The 24,909-nt window shown below is 46.3% G+C and overlaps 1 protein-coding gene across 1 annotated transcript; it reads right to left on the bottom strand.

Moving 5' to 3' along the window:
* Positions 1-120: 120 nt before the first annotated feature.
* LOC142196794 (aquaporin-12-like) lies at positions 121-22,261 on the bottom strand. The gene is made up of 3 exons (XM_075266774.1): positions 21,655-22,261; positions 20,421-20,537; positions 121-329 (listed from the first exon to the last, which is right to left on the bottom strand). Exons 1-3 carry the CDS (start codon positions 22,259-22,261, stop codon positions 121-123), a joined length of 933 nt encoding a protein of 310 aa, XP_075122875.1.
* Positions 22,262-24,909: the final 2,648 nt, after the last annotated feature.

Genomic DNA, 24,909 nt, shown 5'->3' with positions numbered 1-24,909 from the left:
ATTCTAGTAACTAAGCACGCATATACGTTATTGACGGAACTGCAATATGGGGAGCTATATGAGATTTGCTCCGTCTCTATACGTGGTGCTGTCAGTAACAGGCTTTCATATTTCTTAGGTTTAGCTGCTCTTTTCTTTTGCGACCTTCTTCGCTTTTGTCTCAGCTTTTTTCTCCGGCCCCTTGGATGAAGATGAGACTTTTTTTGAGACCGTAGACTGAACATTTTTTGCCTTTGGGGTTCTGAATTTGCTCTTCTGGTTGTAGAGAAGGTTCTTTTGGAAGAGACGAGGTATGTGGCCCTTATATAGGAAGAGCGCCAAAACCATTCCTGCGAAAGAATCACAAAGAGATTGACTAGAGCATATATAAAGGCCTGTAAGTTCCTGCCACCATAATGTGCAAGAGATTAGAGCCATCACAAAACAACTCAAGGTCAGTGCAAAAGTTTTAAGCAGGGGTGTAAAAATGCTGCAAAGTAAGGGCGGGTTCACATCTGCGCCCTGGTCTTCGCATTTAGGTTTCCGTCTTCTGCCGACAGGAGACGGAGACCCGACAGATAGTGTCTGCCCGTGAGCGCCTATGAGAGTTTTGCGGTCTCTGAAGCGAAACAATTTTTTTTTTTTTTAACCAGACACAAAGTCCTGCATCCGGTTAAAAAAAAAACAACAAAAGAACGGTTTTACCGCGGAGACCACAAAACGCTCACAGGCGGACACTTTGCTAACCCATTCAAATGAATGGGTTTGAAAAGTGACCGGCAGTTTCTATCTCCTGTCCAGTTTCTCGGGCAGAAGACGGAAATCTAAAAGCGGAGACTGGGGCGCACGTGTGAATCCACCCTCAGAACGCTTTCCGCAATATAAGTGTTAATAGTTTGTTTTTGTTAGTTATTAGCTAAATTACGCAAGTGAAAAAAAGAGAAATCTACTGTACATAACATCAGTATTTGGTGTGACCACACATGCCGAAGTCATTTGTAGAGTCCTGTATAAAAAATATTTTGGAAACAATGCTTCAGTACCAAAAAAGTTAGTAAAACACTTGAAATAAAAATATACTGACATATGAACGGCATATATGCCACTAGGATGATCTTTTTGTATGTATATTCCATAGTGCTGTAGAGATTTTCAGGCCTTAAAATGTGAGCAATGGGGACAGGGACCATTGTAAGTTTCAAACTGACCTACTGACATGTTTTTATTGCATGGGAGGAAATCAAAGTATCTTAAGAAAATTCACAAACATTTTGCCCTTGGCCAGATTGAAACCCAGGACTGCAGAGCTGCAATGCAACAGTGTTAACCCCTGAGCGTCCATGATAACTCTTAAATACTTAGAGGTTTTCCTATAAACCATAAACATAGGTTATGTGCGGCATTTGTTTAATAAAATCTCCTTTCTATTATCCAACATGTTTTTCAATAGAATGAAGTGATAAGGATTAAACTCAAATGTTCTCTCAATCTCATATGAAGGTGTCTTTTGATTCTCCCTACATATGGTTTATCACATGTACACTTTATCCCACAGGTAACTCAGAAGGGACTTGGGCATGACAAATAATAAGTGGGCCTACACTCATTATACTCTTCAGTTTGAAGACATCCCAGAGTATAATATGGTGGTGGTCATTTTAGTTTGAAAAATCTCCATTTGTTTGGTTTGGATAGATAGGTTCCTTGGAGCCCTAAGAATATTGTGCACGATTAGAGATGAGCGAACAGTGTTCTATCGAACTCATGTTCGATCGGATATTAGGCTGTTCGGCATGTTCGAATCGAATCGAACACCGCGTGGTAAAGTGCGCCATTACTCGATTCCCCTCCCACCTTCCCTGGCGCCTTTTTTGCTCCAATAACAGCGCAGGGTAGGTGGGACAGGAACTACGACACCGGTGACGTTGAGAAAAGTAGGCAAAGCCCATTGGCTGCCGAAAACATGTGACCTCTAATTTAAAAGAACAGCGCCGCCCAGGTTCGCGTCATTCTGAGCTTGCAATTCACCGAGGACGGAGGTTTCCGTCCAGCTAGCTAGGGCTTAGATTCTGGGTAGGCAGGGACAGGCTAGGATAGGAAGAAGAAGACAACCAACAGCTCTTGTAAGAGCTAAATTCCAGGGAGAAGCTTGTCAGTGTAACGTGGCACTGACGGGCTCAATCGCCGCAACCCAGCTTTCCCAGGATCCTGAATGGAATACACTGTCAGTGTATTCCCGTATACCCGATATATACCCCCGATACCCGTTCCAACGGTGTGCCCCCCCACCTTCACCCCAGAAATACCCTGCAAGTCCCCTAGCAATAGAATTGGGGCTATATACACCCACTATTTTTGCTACTGCCATATAGTGCCATTGTCTGACTGGGAATTCAAAGAATATATTGGGGTTACAAATACCTTCAAGTCCTGCCACTGCCATATAGTGCCAGTTTCTGACTGGTAATTCAAAGAATATATTGGGGTTACGTGCACCCACAATTTTTACTACTGGTATACAGTGCCATTGTCTGACTGGGAATTCAAAGAATATATTGGGAATACAAATACCCTCATTTCTTGCTACTGCCATATAGTGCCAGTTTCTGACTGGTAATTCAAAGAATATATTGGGGTTACGTGCACCCACAATTTTTACTACTGGTATACAGTGCCATTGTCTGACTGGGAATTCAAAGAATATATTGGGAATACAAATACCCTCATTTCTTGCTACTGCCATATAGTGCCAGTGTCTGACTGGGAATTCAAAGAATATATTGGGGTTACGTGCACCCACAATTTTTACTACTGGTATACAGTGCCATTGTCTGACTGGGAATTCAAAGAATATATTGGGAATACAAATACCCTCATTTCTTGCTACTGCCATATAGTGCCAGTGTCTGACTGGGAATTCAAAGAATATATTGGGGTTATGTGCACCCACAATTTTTACTACTGGTATACAGTGCCATTGTCTGACTGGGAATTCAAAGAAGATATTGGGAATACAAATACCCTCATTTCTTGCTACTGCCATATAGTGCCAGTTTCTGACTGGTAATTCAAAGAATATATTGGGGTTACGTGCACCCACAATTTTTACTACTGGTATACAGTGCCATTGTCTGACTGGGAATTCAAAGAATATATTGGGGTTACAAATACCCTCATTTCTTGCTACTGCCATATAGTGCCAGTTTCTGACTGGTAATTCAAAGAATATATTGGGGTTACGTGCACCCACAATTTTTACTACTGGTATACAGTGCCATTGTCTGACTGGGAATTCAAAGAATATATTGGGAATACAAATACCCTCATTTCTTGCTACTGCCATATAGTGCCAGTGTCTGACTGGGAATTCAAAGAATATATTGGGGTTACGTGCACCCACAATTTTTACTACTGGTATACAGTGCCATTGTCTGACTGGGAATTCAAAGAATATATTGGGGTTATAAATACCCTCATTTCTTGCTACTGCCATATAGTGCCAGTTTCTGACTGGTAATTCAAAGAATATATTGTGGTTACGTGCACCCACAATTTTTACTACTGGTATACAGTGCCATTGTCTGACTGGGAATTCAAAGAATATATTGGGAATACAAATACCCTCATTTCTTGCTACTGCCATATAGTGCCAGTTTCTGACTGGTAATTCAAAGAATATATTGGGGTTACGTGCACCCACAATTTTTACTACTGGTATACAGTGCCATTGTCTGACTGGGAATTCAAAGAATATATTGGGAATACAAATACCCTCATTTCTTGCTACTGCCATATAGTGCCAGTTTCTGACTGGTAATTCAAAGAATATATTGTGGTTACGTGCACCCACAATTTTTACTACTGGTATACAGTGCCATTGTCTGACTGGGAATTCAAAGAATATATTGGGAATACAAATACCCTCATTTCTTGCTACTGCCATATAGTGCCAGTTTCTGACTGGTAATTCAAAGAATATATTGGGGTTACGTGCACCCACAATTTTTACTACTGGTATACAGTGCCATTGTCTGACTGGGAATTCAAAGAATATATTGGGAATACAAATACCCTCATTTCTTGCTACTGCCATATAGTGCCAGTTTCTGACTGGTAATTCAAAGAATATATTGGGGTTACGTGCACCCACAATTTTTACTACTGGTATACAGTGCCAGTGTCTGACTGGGAATTCAAAGAATATATTGGGGTTACGTGCACCCACAATTTTTACTACTGGTATACAGTGCCATTGTCTGACTGGGAATTCAAAGAATATATTGGGAATACAAATACCCTCATTTCTTGCTACTGCCATATAGTGCCAGTTTCTGACTGGTAATTCAAAGAATATATTGGGGTTACGTGCACCCACAATTTTTACTACTGGTATACAGTGCCATTGTCTGACTGGGAATTCAAAGAATATATTGGGAATACAAATACCCTCATTTCTTGCTACTGCCATATAGTGCCAGTTTCTGACTGGTAATTCAAAGAATATATTGGGGTTACGTGCACCCACAATTTTTACTACTGGTATACAGTGCCATTGTCTGACTGGGAATTCAAAGAATATATTGGGAATACAAATACCCTCATTTCTTGCTACTGCCATATAGTGCCAGTGTCTGACTGGGAATTCAAAGAATATATTGGGGTTACGTGCACCCACAATTTTTACTACTGGTATACAGTGCCATTGTCTGACTGGGAATTCAAAGAATATATTGGGAATACAAATACCCTCATTTCTTGCTACTGCCATATAGTGCCAGTTTCTGACTGGTAATTCAAAGAATATATTGGGGTTACGTGCACCCACAATTTTTACTACTGGTATACAGTGCCATTGTCTGACTGGGAATTCAAAGAATATATTGGGAATACAAATACCCTCATTTCTTGCTACTGCCATATAGTGCCAGTTTCTGACTGGTAATTCAAAGAATATATTGGGGTTACGTGCACCCACAATTTTTACTACTGGTATACAGTGCCAATTTCTAACTAGGAATTCAAAATGCGCAAGGCTCCCGGAAAGGGACGTGGACGAGGCCGTGGGCGAGGTCGGGGGAATGGTTCTGGGGAGCAAGGTAGCAGTGAAGCCACAGGGCGTCCCGTGCCTACTCCTGTGGGGCAGCAAGCATTGCGCCACTCCACAGTGCCAGGGTTGCTTGCCACATTAACTAAACTGCAGGGTACAAACCTTAGTAGGCCCGAGAACCAGGAACAGGTCTTGCAATGGCTGTCAGAGAACGCTTACAGCACATTGTCCAGCAGCCAGTCAGACTCTGCCTCCTCTCCTCCTATTACCCAACAGTCTTGTCTTCCTTCCTCCCAAAATTCCGAAGCTTTACAGAACAATAACCCAAACTGTCCCTGCTCCCCAGAGCTGTTCTCCGCTCCTTTCATTGTCCCTCAACCTGCCTCTCCACGTCACGATTCCACGAACCTAACAGAGGAGCATCTGTGTCCAGATGCTCAAACACTAGAGTCTCCTCCATCTCCGTTCGATTTGGTGGTGGATGACCAGCAACCCACCCTCATCGACGATGATGTGACGCAGTTGCCGTCAGGGCATCCAGTTGACCGGCGCATTGTGCGGGAGGAGGAGATGAGACAGGAGTTGGAAGAGGAAGTGGTGGATGATGAGGACACTGACCCGACCTGGACAGGGGGGATGTCAAGCGGGGAAAGTAGTGTGGATGTTGAGGCAGGTGCAGCACCAAAAAGGGTAGCTAGAGGCAGAGGCAGAGGTCAGCAGCTTAGGCGAAGCCAGGCCACACCCGGAATCTCCCAAGATGTTCCAGTTCGTACCCAGCCCCGAAAAACTCCCACCTCGAGGGCACGTTTCTCGAAGGTGTGGAGTTTTTTCAAGGAATGCGCCGAGGACAGATATAGTGTTGTCTGCACAATTTGCCTCTCGAAATTGATTAGGGGCTCTGAGAAGAGCAACCTGTCCACCACTTCAATGCGCCGTCATTTGGAATCCAAGCACTGGAATCAGTGGCAGGCAGCAACGGCAGGACAAAGGCCGCCTGCCGTTCACGCCACTGCCACTGCCTCTGCCACTGCCTCTGCCACTGCCACTGCTGACTGTGCTGGCGATGCACTCCAGAGGACGAGCCAGGACACCACTTCATCTGCCTCCGCCACTTTGTTGACTTCTACCTCATCCTCCCCTGGTCCTGTCTTATCTCCTTCTCCTGCACCATCAAAGGCACCATCAGGCGTTTCTTTACAACAACCCACCATCTCTCAGACATTGGAGCGGCGGCAGAAATACACTGCTAACCACCCACACGCGCAAGCCTTGAACGCCAACATCGCTAAACTGCTGGCCCAGGAGATGTTGGCGTTCCGGCTTGTTGAAACTCCCGCCTTCCTGGACCTGATGGCAACTGCGGCACCTCGCTATGCCGTCCCTAGCCGTCACTACTTCTCCCGGTGTGCCGTCCCCGCCTTGCACCAGCACGTGTCACTCAACATCAGGCGGGCCCTTAGTTCCGCGCTTTGCACAAAGGTCCACTTGACCACCGACGCGTGGACAAGTGCATGCGGACAGGGACGCTACATTTCACTGACGGCACACTGGGTGAATGTAGTTGAGGCTGGGACTGCTTCCCAAACTGGCCCGGTGTACCTCGTCTCCCCGCCTAACATTCCTGGCAGGGACACGAGAAGAACACCCCCCTCCTCCTCCTCCTCTACCGCCTCCTCCTCCGCCACCGCCTCCTCCTCCGCCACCGCCTCCTCCTCCGCTGTTAGATTGACCCCAGCTACGAGTTGGAAACGTTGCAGCACTGGCGTTGGTAGACGTCAGCAGGCTGTGCTGAAGCTGATCAGCTTGGGGGACAGACAGCACACTGCCTCCGAGGTGAGGGATGCCCTCCTCGATGAGACGGCAATATGGTTTGAGCCGCTGCACCTGGGCCCAGGCATGGTCGTTTGTGATAACGGCCGGAACCTGGTAGCAGCTCTGGAGCTTGCCGGACTCCAACATGTTCCATGCCTGGCCCACGTCTTCAACCTAGTGGTGCAACGTTTCCTAAAGAGCTACCCCAATGTTCCAGAGCTACTGGTGAAAGTGCGGCGCATGTGCGCCCACTTTCGCAAGTCGACAGTAGCCGCTGCTAGCTTAAAATCTCTCCAGCAACGCCTGCATGTGCCACAACACCGGCTTTTGTGCGACGTCCCCACACGCTGGAACTCAACGTTTCAGATGTTGAATAGAGTGGTTGAGCAGCAGAGACCTTTGATGGAATACCAGCTACAAAACCCTAGGGTGCCACAAAGTCAGCTGCCTCAGTTTCACATCCATGAGTGGCCATGGATGAGAGACCTTTGTGACATCCTACGGGTCTTTGAGGAGTCCACAAGGAGGGTGAGCTCTGAGGATGCGATGGTGAGCCTTACAATCCCGCTCTTGTGTGTTCTGAGAGAATCCCTGATTGACATCAGGGATAACTCAGATCACACAGAGGAGTTAGGGATAGCATCCGATCCGTCACAGCTGGAGAGTAGGTCCACACATCTGTCCGCTTCACTGCGTTTAATGGAGGAGGAGGAGGAGGAGGAGGAGGAGGAAGAAGAGTTGTCCGATGATGTGATGGTGATACAGGAGGCTTCCGGGCAACTTCGAATCGTCCCATTGTTGCAGCGCGGATGGGTAGACATGGAGGATGAGGAGGAAATGGAGATTGAACTTTCCGGTGGGGCCAGAGGAGTCATGCCAACTAACACTGTGGCAGACATGGCTGAGTTCATGTTGGGGTGCTTTACAACCGACAAGCGTATTGTCAAAATCATGGAGGACAACCAGTACTGGATCTTTGCTATCCTTGACCCCCGGTATAAAAACAACATCTCGTCTTTTATTCCGGTAGAGGGGAGGGCCAATCGCATCAATGCTTGCCACAGGCAATTGGTGCAGAATATGATGGAGATGTTTCCAGCATGTGACGTTGGCGGCAGGGAGGGCAGTTCCTCCAGTAGGCAACCAAGTTCTCACCGGTCCACACAAACGAGGGGCACACTGTCTAAGGTCTGGGACACCTTGATGGCACCCCCTCGCCAAAGTGCCGCCACGGAGGGTCCTAGTGTCACCAGGCGTGAGAAGTATAGGCGCATGTTGCGGGAATACCTTTCCGACCATAGCCCTGTCCTCTCCGACCCCTCTGCGCCCTACACGTATTGGGTGTCGAAGTTGGACCTGTGGCTTGAACTTGCCCTATATGCCTTGGAGGTGCTGTCCTGTCCTGCCGCCAGCGTCCTATCTGAGAGGGTGTTCAGTGCAGCCGGTGGCATCATCACTGACAAGCGCACCCGTCTGTCAGCTGAGAGTGCCGACCGGCTCACTTTGATAAAAATGAACCACCACTGGGTAGAGCCGTCATTTTTGTGCCCACCTGTGTAAAGCACCCCAACATGAAACTCCATGTCTGTACTCAACCTCTCCAATTCCTCCGCATCCTCATACTCATCCACCATAAGCGTTGCACAATTCTGCTAATACTAGGCTCCCTCCACCCTGATTTCCCCCAACTCTGCTGGTTAGAGGCTCCCTCCACCCTGATTTCCACCAACTCTGCTGGTTAGAGGCTCCCTCCACCATGAATTTGCCCAAACTGGGCTGTTTAGAGGCTCCCTCCACCATGAATTGGTCCAAACTGGGGTTTTTAGAGGCTCCCTCCACCATGAATTGGTCCAAACTGGGCTGTTTAGCGGCTCCCTCCACCATTAATTGGTCCAAACTGGGCTGGTTAGAGGCTCCCTCCACCATGAATTTGCCCAAACTGGGCTGTTTAGAGGCTCCCTCCACCATGAATTTGCCCAAACTGGGCTGGTTAGATGCTCCCTCCACCATGAATTGGTCCAAACTGGGGTTTTTAGAGGCTCCCTCCACCATGAATTGGTCCAAACTGGGGTTTTTAGAGGCTCCCTCCACCATGAATTGGTCCAAACTGGGCTGTTTAGCGGCTCCCTCCACCATTACTTGGTCCAAACTGGGCTGGTTAGAGGCTCCCTCCACCATGAATTTGCCCAAACTGGGCTGTTTAGAGGCTCCCTCCACCATGAATTTGCCCAAACTGGGCTGGTTAGAGGCTCCCTCCACCATGAATTGGTCCAAACTGGGGTTTTTAGAGGCTCCCTCCACCATGAATTGGTCCAAACTTGGCTGTTTAGAGGCTCCCTCCACCATAAATTGGTCCAAACTGGGCTGGTTAGAGGCTCCGTCCACCATGAATTGGTCCAAACTGGGTTTTTTAGAGGCTCCCTCCACCATGAGTTGGTCCAAACTGGGGTTTTTAGAGGCTCCCTCCACCATGAATTGGTCCAAACTGGGCTGTTTAGCGGCTCCCTCCACCATTAATTGGTCCAAACTGGGCTGGTTAGAGGCTCCCTCCACCATGAATTTGCCCAAACTGGGCTGTTTAGAGGCTCCCTCCACCATGAATTTGCCCAAACTGGGCTGGTTAGAGGCTCCCTCCACCATGAATTGGTCCAAACTGGGGTTTTTAGAGGCTCCCTCCACCATGAATTGGTCCAAACTTGGCTGTTTAGAGGCTCCCTCCACCATTAATTGGTCCAAACTGGGCTGGTTAGAGGCTCCCTCCACCATGAATTGGTCCAAACTGGGTTTTTTAGAGGCTCCCTCCACCATGAATTGGTCCAAACTGGGGTTTTTAGAGGCTCCCTCCACCATGAATTGGTCCAAACTGGGCTGTTTAGCGGCTCCCTCCACCATTAATTGGTCCAAACTGGGCTGGTTAGAGGCTCCCTCCACCATGAATTTGCCCAAACTGGGCTGTTTAGAGGCTCCCTCCACCATGAATTTGCCCAAACTGGGCTGGTTAGAGGCTCCCTCCACCATGAATTGGTCCAAACTGGGGTTTTTAGAGGCTCCCTCCACCATGAATTGGTCCAAACTTGGCTGTTTAGAGGCTCCCTCCACCATGAATTGGTCCAAACTGGGCTGGTTAGAGGCTCCCTCCACCATGAATTGGTCCAAACTGGGTTTTTTAGAGGCTCCCTCCACCATGAATTGGTCCAAACTGGGCTGTTTAGAGGCTCCCTCCACCATGAATTTGCCCAAACTGGGCTGGTTAGAGGCTCCCTCCACCATTAATTGGTCCAAACTGGGCTGGTTAGAGGCTCCCTCCACCATGAATTTGCCCAAACTGGGCTGTTTAGAGGCTCCCTCCACCATGAATTTGCCCAAACTGGGCTGGTTAGAGGCTCCCTCCACCATGAATTGGTCCAAACTGGGGTTTTTAGAGGCTCCCTCCACCATGAATTGGTCCAAACTTGGCTGTTTAGAGGCTCCCTCCACCATTAATTGGTCCAAACTGGGCTGGTTAGAGGCTCCCTCCACCATGAATTGGTCCAAACTGGGTTTTTTAGAGGCTCCCTCCACCATGAATTGGTCCAAACTGGGGTTTTTAGAGGCTCCCTCCACCATGAATTGGTCCAAACTGGGCTGTTTAGCGGCTCCCTCCACCATTAATTGGTCCAAACTGGGCTGGTTAGAGGCTCCCTCCACCATGAATTTGCCCAAACTGGGCTGTTTAGAGCCTCCCTCCACCATGAATTTGCCCAAACTGGGCTGGTTAGAGGCTCCCTCCACCATGAATTGGTCCAAACTGGGGTTTTTAGAGGCTCCCTCCACCATGAATTGGTCCAAACTTGGCTGTTTAGAGGCTCCCTCCACCATTAATTGGTCCAAACTGGGCTGGTTAGAGGCTCCCTCCACCATGAATTGGTCCAAACTGGGTTTTTTAGAGGCTCCCTCCACCATGAATTGGTCCAAACTGGGGTTTTTAGAGGCTCCCTCCACCATGAATTGGTCCAAACTGGGCTGTTTAGCGGCTCCCTCCACCATTAATTGGTCCAAACTGGGCTGGTTAGAGGCTCCCTCCACCATGAATTTGCCCAAACTGGGCTGTTTAGAGGCTCCCTCCACCATGAATTTGCCCAAACTGGGCTGGTTAGAGGCTCCCTCCACCATGAATTGGTCCAAACTGGGGTTTTTAGAGGCTCCCTCCACCATGAGTTGGTCCAAACTTGGCTGTTTAGAGGCTCCCTCCACCATTAATTGGTCCAAACTGGTCTGGTTAGAGGCTCCCTCCACCATGAATTGGTCCAAACTGGGTTTTTTAGAGGCTCCCTCCACCATGAATTGGTCCAAACTGGGTTTTTTAGAGGCTCCCTCCACCATGAATTGGTCCAAACTGGGGTTTTTAGAGGCTCCCTCCACCATGAATTGGTCCAAACTGGGCTGGTTAGAGGCTCCCTCCACCATGAATTTGCCCAAACTGGGCTGGTTAGAGGCTCCCTCCACCATGAATTGGTCCAAACTGGGGTTTTTAGAGGCTCCCTCCACCATGAATTGGTCCAAACTTGGCTGTTTAGAGGCTCCCTCCACCATTAATTGGTCCAAACTGGGCTGGTTAGAGGCTCCCTCCACCATGAATTTGCCCAAACTGGGCTGTTTAGAGGCTCCCTCCACCATGAATTGGTCCAAACTGGGTTTTTTAGAGGCTCCCTCCACCATGAATTGGTCCAAACTGGGCTGTTTAGAGGCTCCCTCCACCATGAATTTGCCCAAACTGGGCTGGTTAGAGGCTCCCTCCACCATGAATTGGTCCAAACTGGGCTGGTTAGAGGCTCCCTCCACCATGAATTTGCCCAAACTGGGCTGTTTAGAGGCTCCCTCCACCATGAATTGGTCCAAACTGGGTTTTTTAGAGGCTCCCTCCACCATGAATTGGTCCAAACTGGGCTGTTTAGAGGCTCCCTCCACCATGAATTTGCCCAAACTGGGCTGGTTAGAGGCTCCCTCCACCATTAATTGGTCCAAACTGGGCTGGTTAGAGGCTCCCTCCACCATGAATTTGCCCAAACTGGGCTGTTTAGAGGCTCCCTCCACCATGAATTTGCCCAAACTGGGCTGTTTAGAGGCTCCCTCCACCATGAATTGGTCCAAACTGGGTTTTTTAGAGGCTCCCTCCACCATGAATTTGCCCAAACTGGGCTGGTTAGAGGCTCCCTCCACCATGAATTGGTCCAAACTGGGTTTTTTAGAGGCTCCCTCCACCATGAATTGGTCCAAACTGGGGTTTTTAGAGGCTCCCTCCACCATGAATTGGTCCAAACTGGGCTGTTTAGCGGCTCCCTCCACCATTAATTGGTCCAAACTGGGCTGGTTAGAGGCTCCCTCCACCATGAATTTGCCCAAACTGGGCTGTTTAGAGGCTCCCTCCACCATGAATTTGCCCAAACTGGGCTGGTTAGAGGCTCCCTCCACCATGAATTGGTCCAAACTGGGGTTTTTAGAGGCTCCCTCCACCATGAATTGGTCCAAACTTGGCTGTTTAGAGGCTCCCTCCACCATTAATTGGTCCAAACTGGGCTGGTTAGAGGCTCCCTCCACCATGAATTGGTCCAAACTGGGTTTTTTAGAGGCTCCCTCCACCATGAATTGGTCCAAACTGGGGTTTTTAGAGGCTCCCTCCACCATGAATTGGTCCAAACTGGGCTGTTTAGCGGCTCCCTCCACCATTAATTGGTCCAAACTGGGCTGGTTAGAGGCTCCCTCCACCATGAATTTGCCCAAACTGGGCTGTTTAGAGGCTCCCTCCACCATGAATTTGCCCAAACTGGGCTGGTTAGAGGCTCCCTCCACCATGAATTGGTCCAAACTGGGGTTTTTAGAGGCTCCCTCCACCATGAATTGGTCTAAACTGGGGTTTTTAGAGGCTCCCTCCACCATGAATTGGTCCAAACTGGGCTGTTTAGCGGCTCCCTCCACCATTAATTGGTCCAAACTGGGCTGGTTAGAGGCTCCCTCCACCATGAATTTGCCCAAACTGGGCTGTTTAGAGGCTCCCTCCACCATGAATTTGCCCAAACTGGGCTGTTTAGAGGCTCCCTCCACCATGAATTTGCCCAAACTGGGCTGGTTAGAGGCTCCCTCCACCATGAATTGGTCCAAACTGGGTTTTTTAGAGGCTCCCTCCACCATGAATTTGCCCAAACTGGGCTGGTTAGAGGCTCCCTCCACCATGAATTGGTCCAAACTGGGTTTTTTAGAGGCTCCCTCCACCATGAATTGGTCCAAACTGGGGTTTTTAGAGGCTCCCTCCACCATGAATTGGTCCAAACTGGGCTGTTTAGCGGCTCCCTCCACCATTAATTGGTCCAAACTGGGCTGGTTAGAGGCTCCCTCCACCATGAATTTGCCCAAACTGGGCTGTTTAGAGGCTCCCTCCACCATGAATTTGCCCAAACTGGGCTGGTTAGAGGCTCCCTCCACCATGAATTCGTCCAAACTGGGGTTTTTAGAGGCTCCCTCCACCATGAATTGGTCCAAACTTGGCTGTTTAGAGGCTCCCTCCACCATTAATTGGTCCAAACTGGGCTGGTTAGAGGCTCCCTCCACCATGAATTGGTCCAAACTGGGTTTTTTAGAGGCTCCCTCCACCATGAATTGGTCCAAACTGGGGTTTTTAGAGGCTCCCTCCACCATGAATTGGTCCAAACTGGGCTGTTTAGCGGCTCCCTCCACCATTAATTGGTCCAAACTGGGCTGGTTAGAGGCTCCCTCCACCATGAATTTGCCCAAACTGGGCTGTTTAGAGGCTCCCTCCACCATGAATTTGCCCAAACTGGGCTGGTTAGAGGCTCCCTCCACCATGAATTGGTCCAAACTGGGGTTTTTAGAGGCTCCCTCCACCATGAATTGGTCCAAACTTGGCTGTTTAGAGGCTCCCTCCACCATTAATTGGTCCAAACTGGGCTGGTTAGAGGCTCCCTCCACCATGAATTGGTCCAAACTGGGTTTTTTAGAGGCTCCCTCCACCATGAATTGGTCCAAACTGGGGTTTTTAGAGGCTCCCTCCACCATGAATTGGTCCAAACTGGGCTGTTTAGCGGCTCCCTCCACCATTAATTGGTCCAAACTGGGCTGGTTAGAGGCTCCCTCCACCATGAATTTGCCCAAACTGGGCTGTTTAGAGGCTCCCTCCACCATGAATTTGCCCAAACTGGGCTGGTTAGAGGCTCCCTCCACCATGAATTGGTCCAAACTGGGGTTTTTAGAGGCTCCCTCCACCATGAATTGGTCCAAACTTGGCTGTTTAGAGGCTCCCTCCACCATTAATTGGTCCAAACTGGTCTGGTTAGAGGCTCCCTCCACCATGAATTGGTCCAAACTGGGTTTTTTAGAGGCTCCCTCCACCATGAATTGGTCCAAACTGGGGTTTTTAGAGGCTCCCTCCACCATGAATTGGTCCAAACTGGGCTGTTTAGCGGCTCCCTCCACCATTAATTGGTCCAAACTGGGCTGGTTAGAGGCTCCCTCCACCATGAATTTGCCCAAACTGGGCTGGTTAGAGGCTCCCTCCACCATGAATTTGCCCAAACTGGGCTGGTTAGAGGCTCCCTCCACCATGAATTGGTCCAAACTGGGGTTTTTAGAGGCTCCCTCCACCATGAATTGGTCCAAACTTGGCTGTTTAGAGGCTCCCTCCACCATTAATTGGTCCAAACTGGGCTGGTTAGAGGCTCCCTCCACCATGAATTTGCCCAAACTGGGCTGTTTAGAGGCTCCCTCCACCATGAATTGGTCCAAACTGGGTTTTTTAGAGGCTCCCTCCACCATGAATTGGTCCAAACTGGGCTGTTTAGAGGCTCCCTCCACCATGAATTTGCCCAAACTGGGCTGGTTAGAGGCTCCCTCCACCATGAATTGGTCCAAACTGGGCTGGTTAGAGGCTCCCTCCACCATGAATTTGCCCAAACTGGGCTGTTTAGAGGCTCCCTCCACCATGAATTGGTCCAAACTGGGTTTTTTAGAGGCTCCCTCCACCATGAATTGGTCCAAACTGGGCTGTTTAGAGGCTCCCTCCACCATGAATTTGCCCAAACTGGGCTGGTTAGAGGCTCCCTCTACCATTAATTGGTCCAAACTGGGCTGGTTAGAGGCTCCCTCCACCATGAATTTGCCCAAACTGGGCTGTTTAGAGGCTCCCTCCACCATGAATTTGCCCAAACTGGGCTGTTTAGAGGCTCCCTCCACCATGAATTTGCCCAAACTGGGCTGGTTAGAGGCTCCCTCCACCATGAATTGGTCCAAACTGGGTTTTTTAGAGGCTCCCTCCACCATGAATTTGCCCAAACTTGGCTGTTTAGAGGCTCCCTCCACCATTAATTGGTCCAAACTGGGCTGGTTAGAGGCTCCCTCCACCATGAATTGGTCCAAACTGGGTTTTTTAGAGGCTCCCTCCACCATGAATTGGTCCAAACTGGGGTTTTTAGAGGCTCCCTCCACCATGAATTGGTCCAAACTGGGCTGTTTAGCGGCTCCCTCCACCATTAATTGGTCCAAACTGGGCTGGTTAGAGGCTCCCTCCACCATGAATTTGCCCAAACTGGGCTGTTTAGAGGCTCCCTCCACCATGAATTTGCCCAAACTGGGCTGGTTAGAGGCTCCCTCCACCATGAATTGGTCCAAACTGGGGTTTTTAGAGGCTCCCTCCACCATGAATTGGTCCAAACTTGGCTGTTTAGAGGCTCCCTCCACCATTAATTGGTCCAAACTGGTCTGGTTAGAGGCTCCCTCCACCATGAATTGGTCCAAACTGGGTTTTTTAGAGGCTCCCTCCACCATGAATTGGTCCAAACTGGGGTTTTTAGAGGCTCCCTCCACCATGAATTGGTCCAAACTGGGCTGTTTAGCGGCTCCCTCCACCATTAATTGGTCCAAACTGGGCTGGTTAGAGGCTCCCTCCACCATGAATTTGCCCAAACTGGGCTGGTTAGAGGCTCCCTCCACCATGAATTTGCCCAAACTGGGCTGGATAGAGGCTCCCTCCACCATGAATTGGTCCAAACTGGGGTTTTTAGAGGCTCCCTCCACCATGAATTGGTCCAAACTTGGCTGTTTAGAGGCTCCCTCCACCATTAATTGGTCCAAACTGGGCTGGTTAGAGGCTCCCTCCACCATGAATTTGCCCAAACTGGGCTGTTTAGAGGCTCCCTCCACCATGAATTGGTCCAAACTGGGTTTTTTAGAGGCTCCCTCCACCATGAATTGGTCCAAACTGGGCTGTTTAGAGGCTCCCTCCACCATGAATTTGCCCAAACTGGGCTGGTTAGAGGCTCCCTCCACCATGAATTGGTCCAAACTGGGCTGGTTAGAGGCTCCCTCCACCATGAATTTGCCCAAACTGGGCTGTTTAGAGGCTCCCTCCACCATGAATTGGTCCAAACTGGGTTTTTTAGAGGCTCCCTCCACCATGAATTGGTCCAAACTGGGCTGTTTAGAGGCTCCCTCCACCATGAATTTGCCCAAACTGGGCTGGTTAGAGGCTCCCTCCACCATTAATTGGTCCAAACTGGGCTGGTTAGAGGCTCCCTCCACCATGAATTTGCCCAAACTGGGCTGTTTAGAGGCTCCCTCCACCATGAATTTGCCCAAACTGGGCTGTTTAGAGGCTCCCTCCACCATGAATTTGCCCAAACTGGGCTGGTTAGAGGCTCCCTCCACCATGAATTGGTCCAAACTGGGTTTTTTAGAGGCTCCCTCCACCATGAATTTGCCCAAACTGGGCTGGTTAGAGGCTCCCTCCACCATGAATTGGTCCAAACTGGGTTTTTTAGAGGCTCCCTCCACCATGAATTTGCCCAAACTGGGCTGGTTAGAGGCTCCCTCCACCATGAATTGGTCCAAACTGGGTTTTTTAGAGGCTCCCTCCACCATGAATTTGCCCACACTGGGCTGGTTAGAGGCTCCCTCCACCATGAATTGGTCCAAACTGGGGTTTTTAGAGGCTCCCTCCACCATGAATTTGCCCAAACTGGGGTGTTTAGAGGCTCCCTCCACCATGAATTTGCCCAAACTCTGCTGGTTAGAGGCTCAATCCACCCTGATTTTCAAAACAAATGTTGGTGCCAACCTCAACTAACTACAAGGGCCAAATTCACTGCTGGTGACAAGCTCTCCTCACTGCAAGTGCCAAATACACATGTTTCAAGGTGTTTTCCTACTGTCAGAGAGGTGGTATTGAGTGTGTAAAGTGTGTAGTTGTTAGGCTGTGATGTTGGGGTAATAGAGGGTCTTTGGTGTGTTAGATGCCCCCAGACATGCTTCCCCTGCTGTCCCAGTGTCATTCCAGAGGTGTTGGCATCATTTCCTGGGGTGTCATAGTGGACTTGGTGACCCTCCAGACACGGATTTGGGTTTCCCCCTTAACGAGTATCTGTTCCCCATAGACTATAATGGGGTTCGAAACCCATTCGAACACACGAACATTGAGCGGCTGTTCGAATCGAATTTCGAACCTCGAACATTTTAGTGTTCGCTCATCTCTATGCACGATGTTTAAAGCCAAATTATCATTTGGCAGGTCTGGTCCCTGAAACAAAACTTGGGGGCCAGACCCACCAAACCCAAGCAAAAAAAATAAATAAATCTGAAAACCTGAATCCAAGGTTTCTTAGTCTTATTTGACTTTTAGATTCTACATACAAACAAATTCCACATGATACAAAAGCCATATAAAACATACATAAAGGGATTTTGCAGAACGTTTTGTGGTTTATGTTTTAGGTTGGTTATACAAGTGTTTTCTACTGTTTTGTCCCTCCTTTAAATGTGTTGCCAGAAAATAACTTTTTTTAAATCAAGTTTTATGTTAAACATATGTTTTTAGAGAATTTTTGGTGAGATTTTTAACATTATCTATATTTACAAAGTTCCTAAAAATACTGCAGTACTGATACTGCCCACTAGGCCATGTGATATGCTTCCTGTTTTCTGTAGATTTTTTTTGCCGCAGTCACCTTACTACTCAGCACAATTATGAGGACAGTTATCATGTATATGTAGATAAGACACAGAATCCACCAGTCATAGTAGAGGATTTCACAGGTTTTCTGTGCCCAGGTCACACAGCATGACTAGAAAACTCTCCCATACAAGTGAATAGTCTAGCTATGGCCTGTGTCCTTCTATAGGAAACAGGAAGTCACAGCGTTTAGGCTTACTGGCAAAAGTTAGAATTAGAAGATTTAAGGAAAAATAAATAAAATTATATATATATATATATATATATATATATATATATATATATATATATATACACATACACATACATGGTGTCCCAAAAAAATGTATACACATTTTAGCAGCTAATAACTCAATTATTTTTTCTTTCTTTACAGACTGAACCCATTGAATCGAGTGATGGCATACAGACTTGACTTTGAAGAAAGGAAATTTATTCTAAAATGGGTTAATGGGTTCAGTCTGTAAAGAAAGAAAAAATAATTGAGTTATCAGCTGCTAAAATGTGTATACATTTTTTGGGACACTATATATATATATATATATATATATATATATATATATATATATATATATATATACATATACACACACATACACCTAATTGGAAAATCAATCTTCACCAAAAATTCTAATCTTAAACAATGGGTCATTTTCTGCGACACATTCCCTTTAAACAAAACTTAGGTTTGATGGTAACAGCTTTCCTACAGCTGTATCTTGTTCCAGGAATATCTACTTATCACTCTTTTAAAGGATCCTATTTGACTTTGATACGGTTTTACAATTGGTAGTTTTCCCAGCTCTGTTTGTTTTACAATGTTTTTATTTTGCTCGTATATAAGTTTTCTTTGTGGGTATTTTTTCTCCACTCTTGTTAACAGCTCACTGTTGTACCTCCTGTTTTCAGATTGGTTATGCAAGTAATTAACCTCATCTTTATATCCTCTAAATTGTCTTGACCACATGAATTGATCCTTTGGACACACCAGAAGGTGGAAGCAAGTGAACCAAATAAAGTTATTACCATCCACTTCTTTAGCTATATCTTTTAGCATACAATTACCCTTTAAAGTACAAATATTTTGTAGCTAGAATTCTTATTTATACACAAACTTGAGGTACAGTAATGGGGGTCAGGTCAGCCCCAAGCTCCCTCAATGTATACATGGGGGTGGGAACATCAAATCATCTTGTAAAGCAAACAATCAAAGAGGAGATTGGAAAACTACCAGCTCTAACAGTATCAAAATCAAACAGGATCCATTAAAAGGGTGATAAGGAGGTATTAGCCCTTCCTGGAACAACATAGAATCGTGAGAGAACTGTTACCATCAAATACAAGGTTTGTTTTCCGGAGTTCTGACCGAAAGACCAAAAAAAAAAAAAAATCCCCTAACGCATGTAGAACTAGTAGTATTGAGATAACAACAACAGATACTAAGTGTAGAAAATCTAATAAAATGTCTGATTTCATGTCTTGTCACTTCAGGGGAGTTATCTGTGGGATAAAAACATTTACACATGTAATAAAACATTTTTGGAGGGAACCAAAAGACTCCTTCATATCAGACTGAGAAAACATTTTGGGAATATTCTTAAGGGATGTGAGGGTCACCGTATATCTTTTTATTGAAAAACACAATGAAAATCTGGAAGGGACTCATTAATTTGGCATAGAGTTGGTCTAACAAGCATGGTGGAAAGGAACTTTTAGTAAGCAGGTGTTAAAGTAGTTGTCCTATTAAGGACTCTTATCCCCTATCCACAGACGGTAAGTGTCTTATTGCTGGAGACCCAATAGCCCCCCAGTGATCAGGAGAACGGGAGCCGAAAGTCCCCCTAAAGCCTCTTTGGTTTGTCTTTTGACATTTTCTCTTTATCTTCTATGTCCTTTAAGATATAGGGAATACAATAGACCCTATAGCACATACATTTCTTATTTATCTTTCCATTAAACATTTTTTTTCACTTCATGATTATTTTATTGATCCTCTAAGAATATGATTGCACTTAATTTTTTTTCCTATGGATAGGGAATTATGAAATGTGTTTGGACATTTGTTTTTCCTGCGGTGTCTTACTCCAGCACACTTTATGGACCTGGAAACTTCACAAAAAAAAAAAATATATATATATTTTTTTCCGCCTCCCAATGATTTCAATGGTTTTTTTTAAATCCGCCTGAAGTAGGTCGTGTTGCTTTTTTGCCTCTAGCTAAATAATAAAAAAAAAAACTGCTACCGACTCCCACTGAAACAAATGGGAGGCAGATTTGGAGGTGGATTCCACCTCTAAATCAGCCTGCAAAAAATTCTATGTGAACATACCCTAAGTTGTAAGACACTTTAATCGCAGCTGTCCACTTAGAGGAGCAGCCATAGACTGAGCGATGGATGAGGAGGAGAAGTTTTGGCCTATTCAGGCCACCAGGTGCTCAGTTGTGAGGATGAGGCTCAGCCAAACACTGCAGTCTCTTCACACAAGTGATCGGTGGAGATCGGGATGTCGGACCTCCACCGATCTGATATTGATCGCTTATACTAAGGATAGGTCATTAATATTACTAAACCTCTGTACATCTACTCACCAATTAGAGCGCCGGCAACATAAACAATTGTGTAGTCCTTCAATGTATTCCCAGGGCAGCCGAATGTCAAGCCATAAGCCAGAACTGGGTTGAAGTAGCCGGCAGTATATGGACCACCTGAAGAGAGAATCAATAAAATGAGGAGCAAATAATGAAAGAACAAAATGTAGGTAGATGAAACCCCAAAGCTCTGGGCGTATAAAGGGAGTCTGTCAGCAGTAAATAGGTTATAAATGGATTCCCAGTACCTTGTAGAGCAGATGAATATACAGTATAGCTTTGTGGGAAAAGATTCAGTATAGTCTGTCATTTATCCACTGAAATCTCTGCTCTATGAGATATCCAGGAGGCGGAGCCATCAGTGATTGACAGCTCTCCATGCACAGTCGTAGAGAGGAGGTTGTCAATGAATAACACTGCCTCCATGACTTCATATCCATTTCAATTATTAAATGACAAGTTATACTAACTCTTCACAGAAATCTGCTCAGCTCCTCCTGCTCTATAACACGCTGTCGGCAGATTGCAGAGTATTTGCCTGGTGACAGATTTAACCCTTTCTCATCGCTATAATGGAGAGGTCTGTCAGATATCTTTCAGATTCACTATGATCAATAGGAATGCTAGACAAAAGATCTGCAAACAGATCAGTTTCCTGGCAGATTTCAATCAGATCAATTGGCCATTCACACAGATGAGATTGGTACTGCTCTGATTGGACACATCTAGGAAAGATATGTGTAAGCATCCTTATCGTCTTAATGACACACAACATAATAGTACGTCATGGGGTAGCAGGAAGGTTATGGAGAGGGCACGGACTTAACAGACGCAGTCTGTTTCTATGAAACCTTTAGATGCCTCAGTCAATTGGAAATGAGGTATCTAGAGAATAGGGTCTGATGGCACTTGCATAGGGGACCAGATTGCCATCTACAATCCATTGCTATGACAACCAGGAGTATTGAAGGCTTCTAGGCCTGTCATTCCAGAACTTCCACCGCATGCAGCCTATGGAAGAGCAGAAATCTTACGTACTACAATATAGTATTGGCCTATCAGACAGATATAACTATTGTGATCCCAGGAAGCCCCTTAAACAATACATTAAGTGCCCCTTGTGCCACCCGCAACTAGTTTTGCTTTTTTATAGTTAACACTTTAATCGCTGAGAACACAGTAGTAGTCAAAGTCAATGAAGGTAATAAAAGAGTGTACATGTATGATTACTTACCTGCATATGCCAGTAAGGTGACGGTCAAGGCGATTACAGGCGCTCTGTAGATCACTCTTGTCTTTTGGAAGCGGAGTAACACTATATGGTAGCAGAAGGCGCTCAGTGCTTCAACAAAAACTCCCTGAGCCACGGTGGTTTGTAAGGAAGAACTGCAGTCATCTAACATCATGATCTGGATGGTGTGGAATTGTGTCAGCTCCAGTCTCCAGTACTGCCTGGTTAAGAACCTGGCCACTTCCATACCCCCAAACTGAGCCACTAACTTACATATTGTGTCTACTAAAGGGCTATCCTTCAGCAAGAACTCCTGCAGAGACACTGAGGAGTTGGCAGATGCCCCATCAAATGTGAATCCATGGGCTAAAAACAGTAGAAAGAGGAGAGTAGACACCACATCTGGGCCAAAACCGCCACCCCACATGCCGATCTCTACCAGCATACGGATTTCCATATAGCAGGCACATAGCTGGAGACAACTAGCAAATTCACTGACTGCGCAGCGGTAAATCCTGGCTGGTAGCAGTTTCTTACTTATCCATCGAATAAGTTGAGACAAGGCAATGATGGAAACCAAGAAGCCTACAACTACATTCAGTCCCGCCATGGTGGGAGAAAGGAATGACCGAGAAAGAGGAAACCTTACAAGTAGTCCTGCACTTATACAGTGCTCAGTATTGGTAAACGTGGCCCAATCTGCAACTAGCTGTGTCAAGGATACACGTGAGAAGTAGTGCAGGTGCACACCAAACCATAGCGCTCTAATGTAAGTAAAGCAGCAGTATAGGGATTAACCCCATCCTGACACATCTAGTTTTAGCCTTTATGACACAGGAATTTGAGGGAAAAGGAGGGAGTAGAAAATAAGTAGAAATCATGTTACCTTTAGTGTAGATCACACAGTGGAAATTGTCCTACCTGAAAAATTCAGCTTCAGTGATCTAAAGATGGATTTTCCGCTTGTTCAAATTCAGAGTCAAATTCCACACCTGCTAGGTGATATTTTTTGTGTCTCATTCTTTTCAATGGGAGTTAAGAGGCAGAACCTACCTGAAGATTGATCAGAATGGAAAAAATCAGCATCCGATTCCATTGAAATCAATGGAGGCTTGTCTTACGTGGATGGTATTGTGACATATGGAGTCACTGGAGCAGAGGTGTTTGGAGATGGCACTGTCAGCCATTTACAAACAGTGATTCAGTGGCTACATGCTCGGAGCTTTCAGGTTTACAGCAGCAGCCAGAGAGCACAGTGGTGACAGACTAGTTCCCTGCTGGATTGTTTCCGTAGCTGTAACCCTCATTGCACACATGTAGGCTGTTATATCCACCTCTTTAAGGCTAAGGCCCCACTGGGCGGAAACAGTGTTTTTGGGCAATGCAGAAACAGCGGAAAAAAACACTGCGTTTTACAGTACTAGCATAGTGAATGCAATTTTGTCTAATCCTAGCCCAACATAGCCTTTCAATTACCTTTATTGCACATGAGAAACTCGAGCAAAAACGCGATGAAAAACTCAACGGAAAACTCAGATTTCCACAGCACAAAACTGAAAAACGTGCTGAAAAACGCAAATACATGCACTTTTTTTTTTCTGTGGTTTTTCATGCTACGTTTCCGCCCAGTAGATCCTTAGCCTAATGCTAAGGCTGCAGAAATGCATCATGTTTTTTCTCCAGCACTTTAGCTTTCTGCTTCAATTATACCTAATCAGGAAACTGTAGGCATTTCCTTAAGTATAATCGATATGCTGAAATTTCCATAAACGCAATGTTTTTAGAAATCAGATTATTTCAGCCGCATATATTAATTCATCAGCCTGTACATTATGTCAGGAGAGGGTCAGGGATAATTATTATTATTTTTTTTTTAAGAAAAACCCATACTCCCCTGTCTCTGGTGCTTGGGTGTCTCCCAGCACAGTCCAGTTGTTCTGCTCTGGTGTTTTCTTCCAGCGGAAGTCCCCACCACACTCCTTTACTTAGGCCACTGATTGGGCTCAGTGGTCACATGCGGTGCAGACTTCAGCCAAAGAAAATAGCAGGACCAGCCTGTGCTGGGAGAAACCAGAACACCTGAGGGGGGGGGGGAGTGTATGTTTTATAGAGCTGACTGCATGTAAAGCAGACGCATGCACATATTGACTTTGGGTCTGCTTATCAATAAACTTTTTTTTTTTTTTTTTTTTTATACCTGTCTCAACCTGAGAAGTGGGGTTTCAAATCAATTTCATGATTCTAGCCAAATCCAGTACTAAAATTTCATGCCCATCAGGCACAAGCTCTGTTGGCAGCACTTCTAAAATGCAGAAAGTCTTATGCGTATTAGTATGCATGACACTTTAAGTCATAACTGCCTGTATAAGCATTAGGCAAAATGTTGCATTATGTATAGCTCTGTGCCATTCATGTAAATGGACAGCAATAGGGACCCAGGTCCCGTACCAGAAAATCCGCACTCAATGGTCGTAGGGGTGAAACACAAATCCAAATGTTGAAGAACCTTTTATTGAAGTATAAAAACAGTAGGCACAATGCTTGACGCATCTGGCCCGACGTGCCCTTGTAATTTTGCACTGCTGTCATATAGCCCAAAACGCATTGTGCCTACTGATTTTATACTTCAATAAAAGGTTCTTCAACCAACATTTCGATTTGTGTTTCACCCTTATGACCATTGAGCACAGATCTTCTGGTACGGGACCTGGGTCCCTATTGCTGTCCATTATATTTCCCAGCTCTCCCGTGTACACTAATAGAACCGCTGCCACTCTCACCAGGATGTTATCCTATCTACATGTGATAAAGGGTGTTGTGATCCATTCACAACCCCACCAGGTGAGGGGCCAATTGGTCGTTTCTTGGTACTAAATTTGATATTTCATGCTCCAATACTGCACCTAGTTGCGCTCGGCGTCCTCTTTTCTTTATTTTTGCATTCATGTGAATGGGGCTGACCTGCAAAAACCAACCACTGATGCTTCTACAATGTACAGCACTGTCCTTTGTTTTCAATGTAGAGGCTGCAGAGATTAACTGCGGAGGTCTTAGGTGTCAGAACTCCAAAGATCTGAAGTATAGATCACCAGTGAATAAGCCCTGCATGGAATATACAGTTAGGGCCAGAAATATTTGGACAGTGACACAATTTTCGCGAGTTGGGCTCTGCATGCCACCACATTGGTTTTGAAATGAAACCTCTACAACAGAATTCAAGTGCAGATTGTAACGTTTAATTTGAAGGGTTGAACAAAA

This window comes from Leptodactylus fuscus, chromosome 3 (assembly GCF_031893055.1).
Source record: "Leptodactylus fuscus isolate aLepFus1 chromosome 3, aLepFus1.hap2, whole genome shotgun sequence".
Lineage (NCBI taxonomy): Eukaryota > Metazoa > Chordata > Amphibia > Anura > Leptodactylidae > Leptodactylus > Leptodactylus fuscus.
Note: the sequence above shows the minus strand (reverse complement) of the source record. Positions and strands in the feature narration are given on the sequence as shown.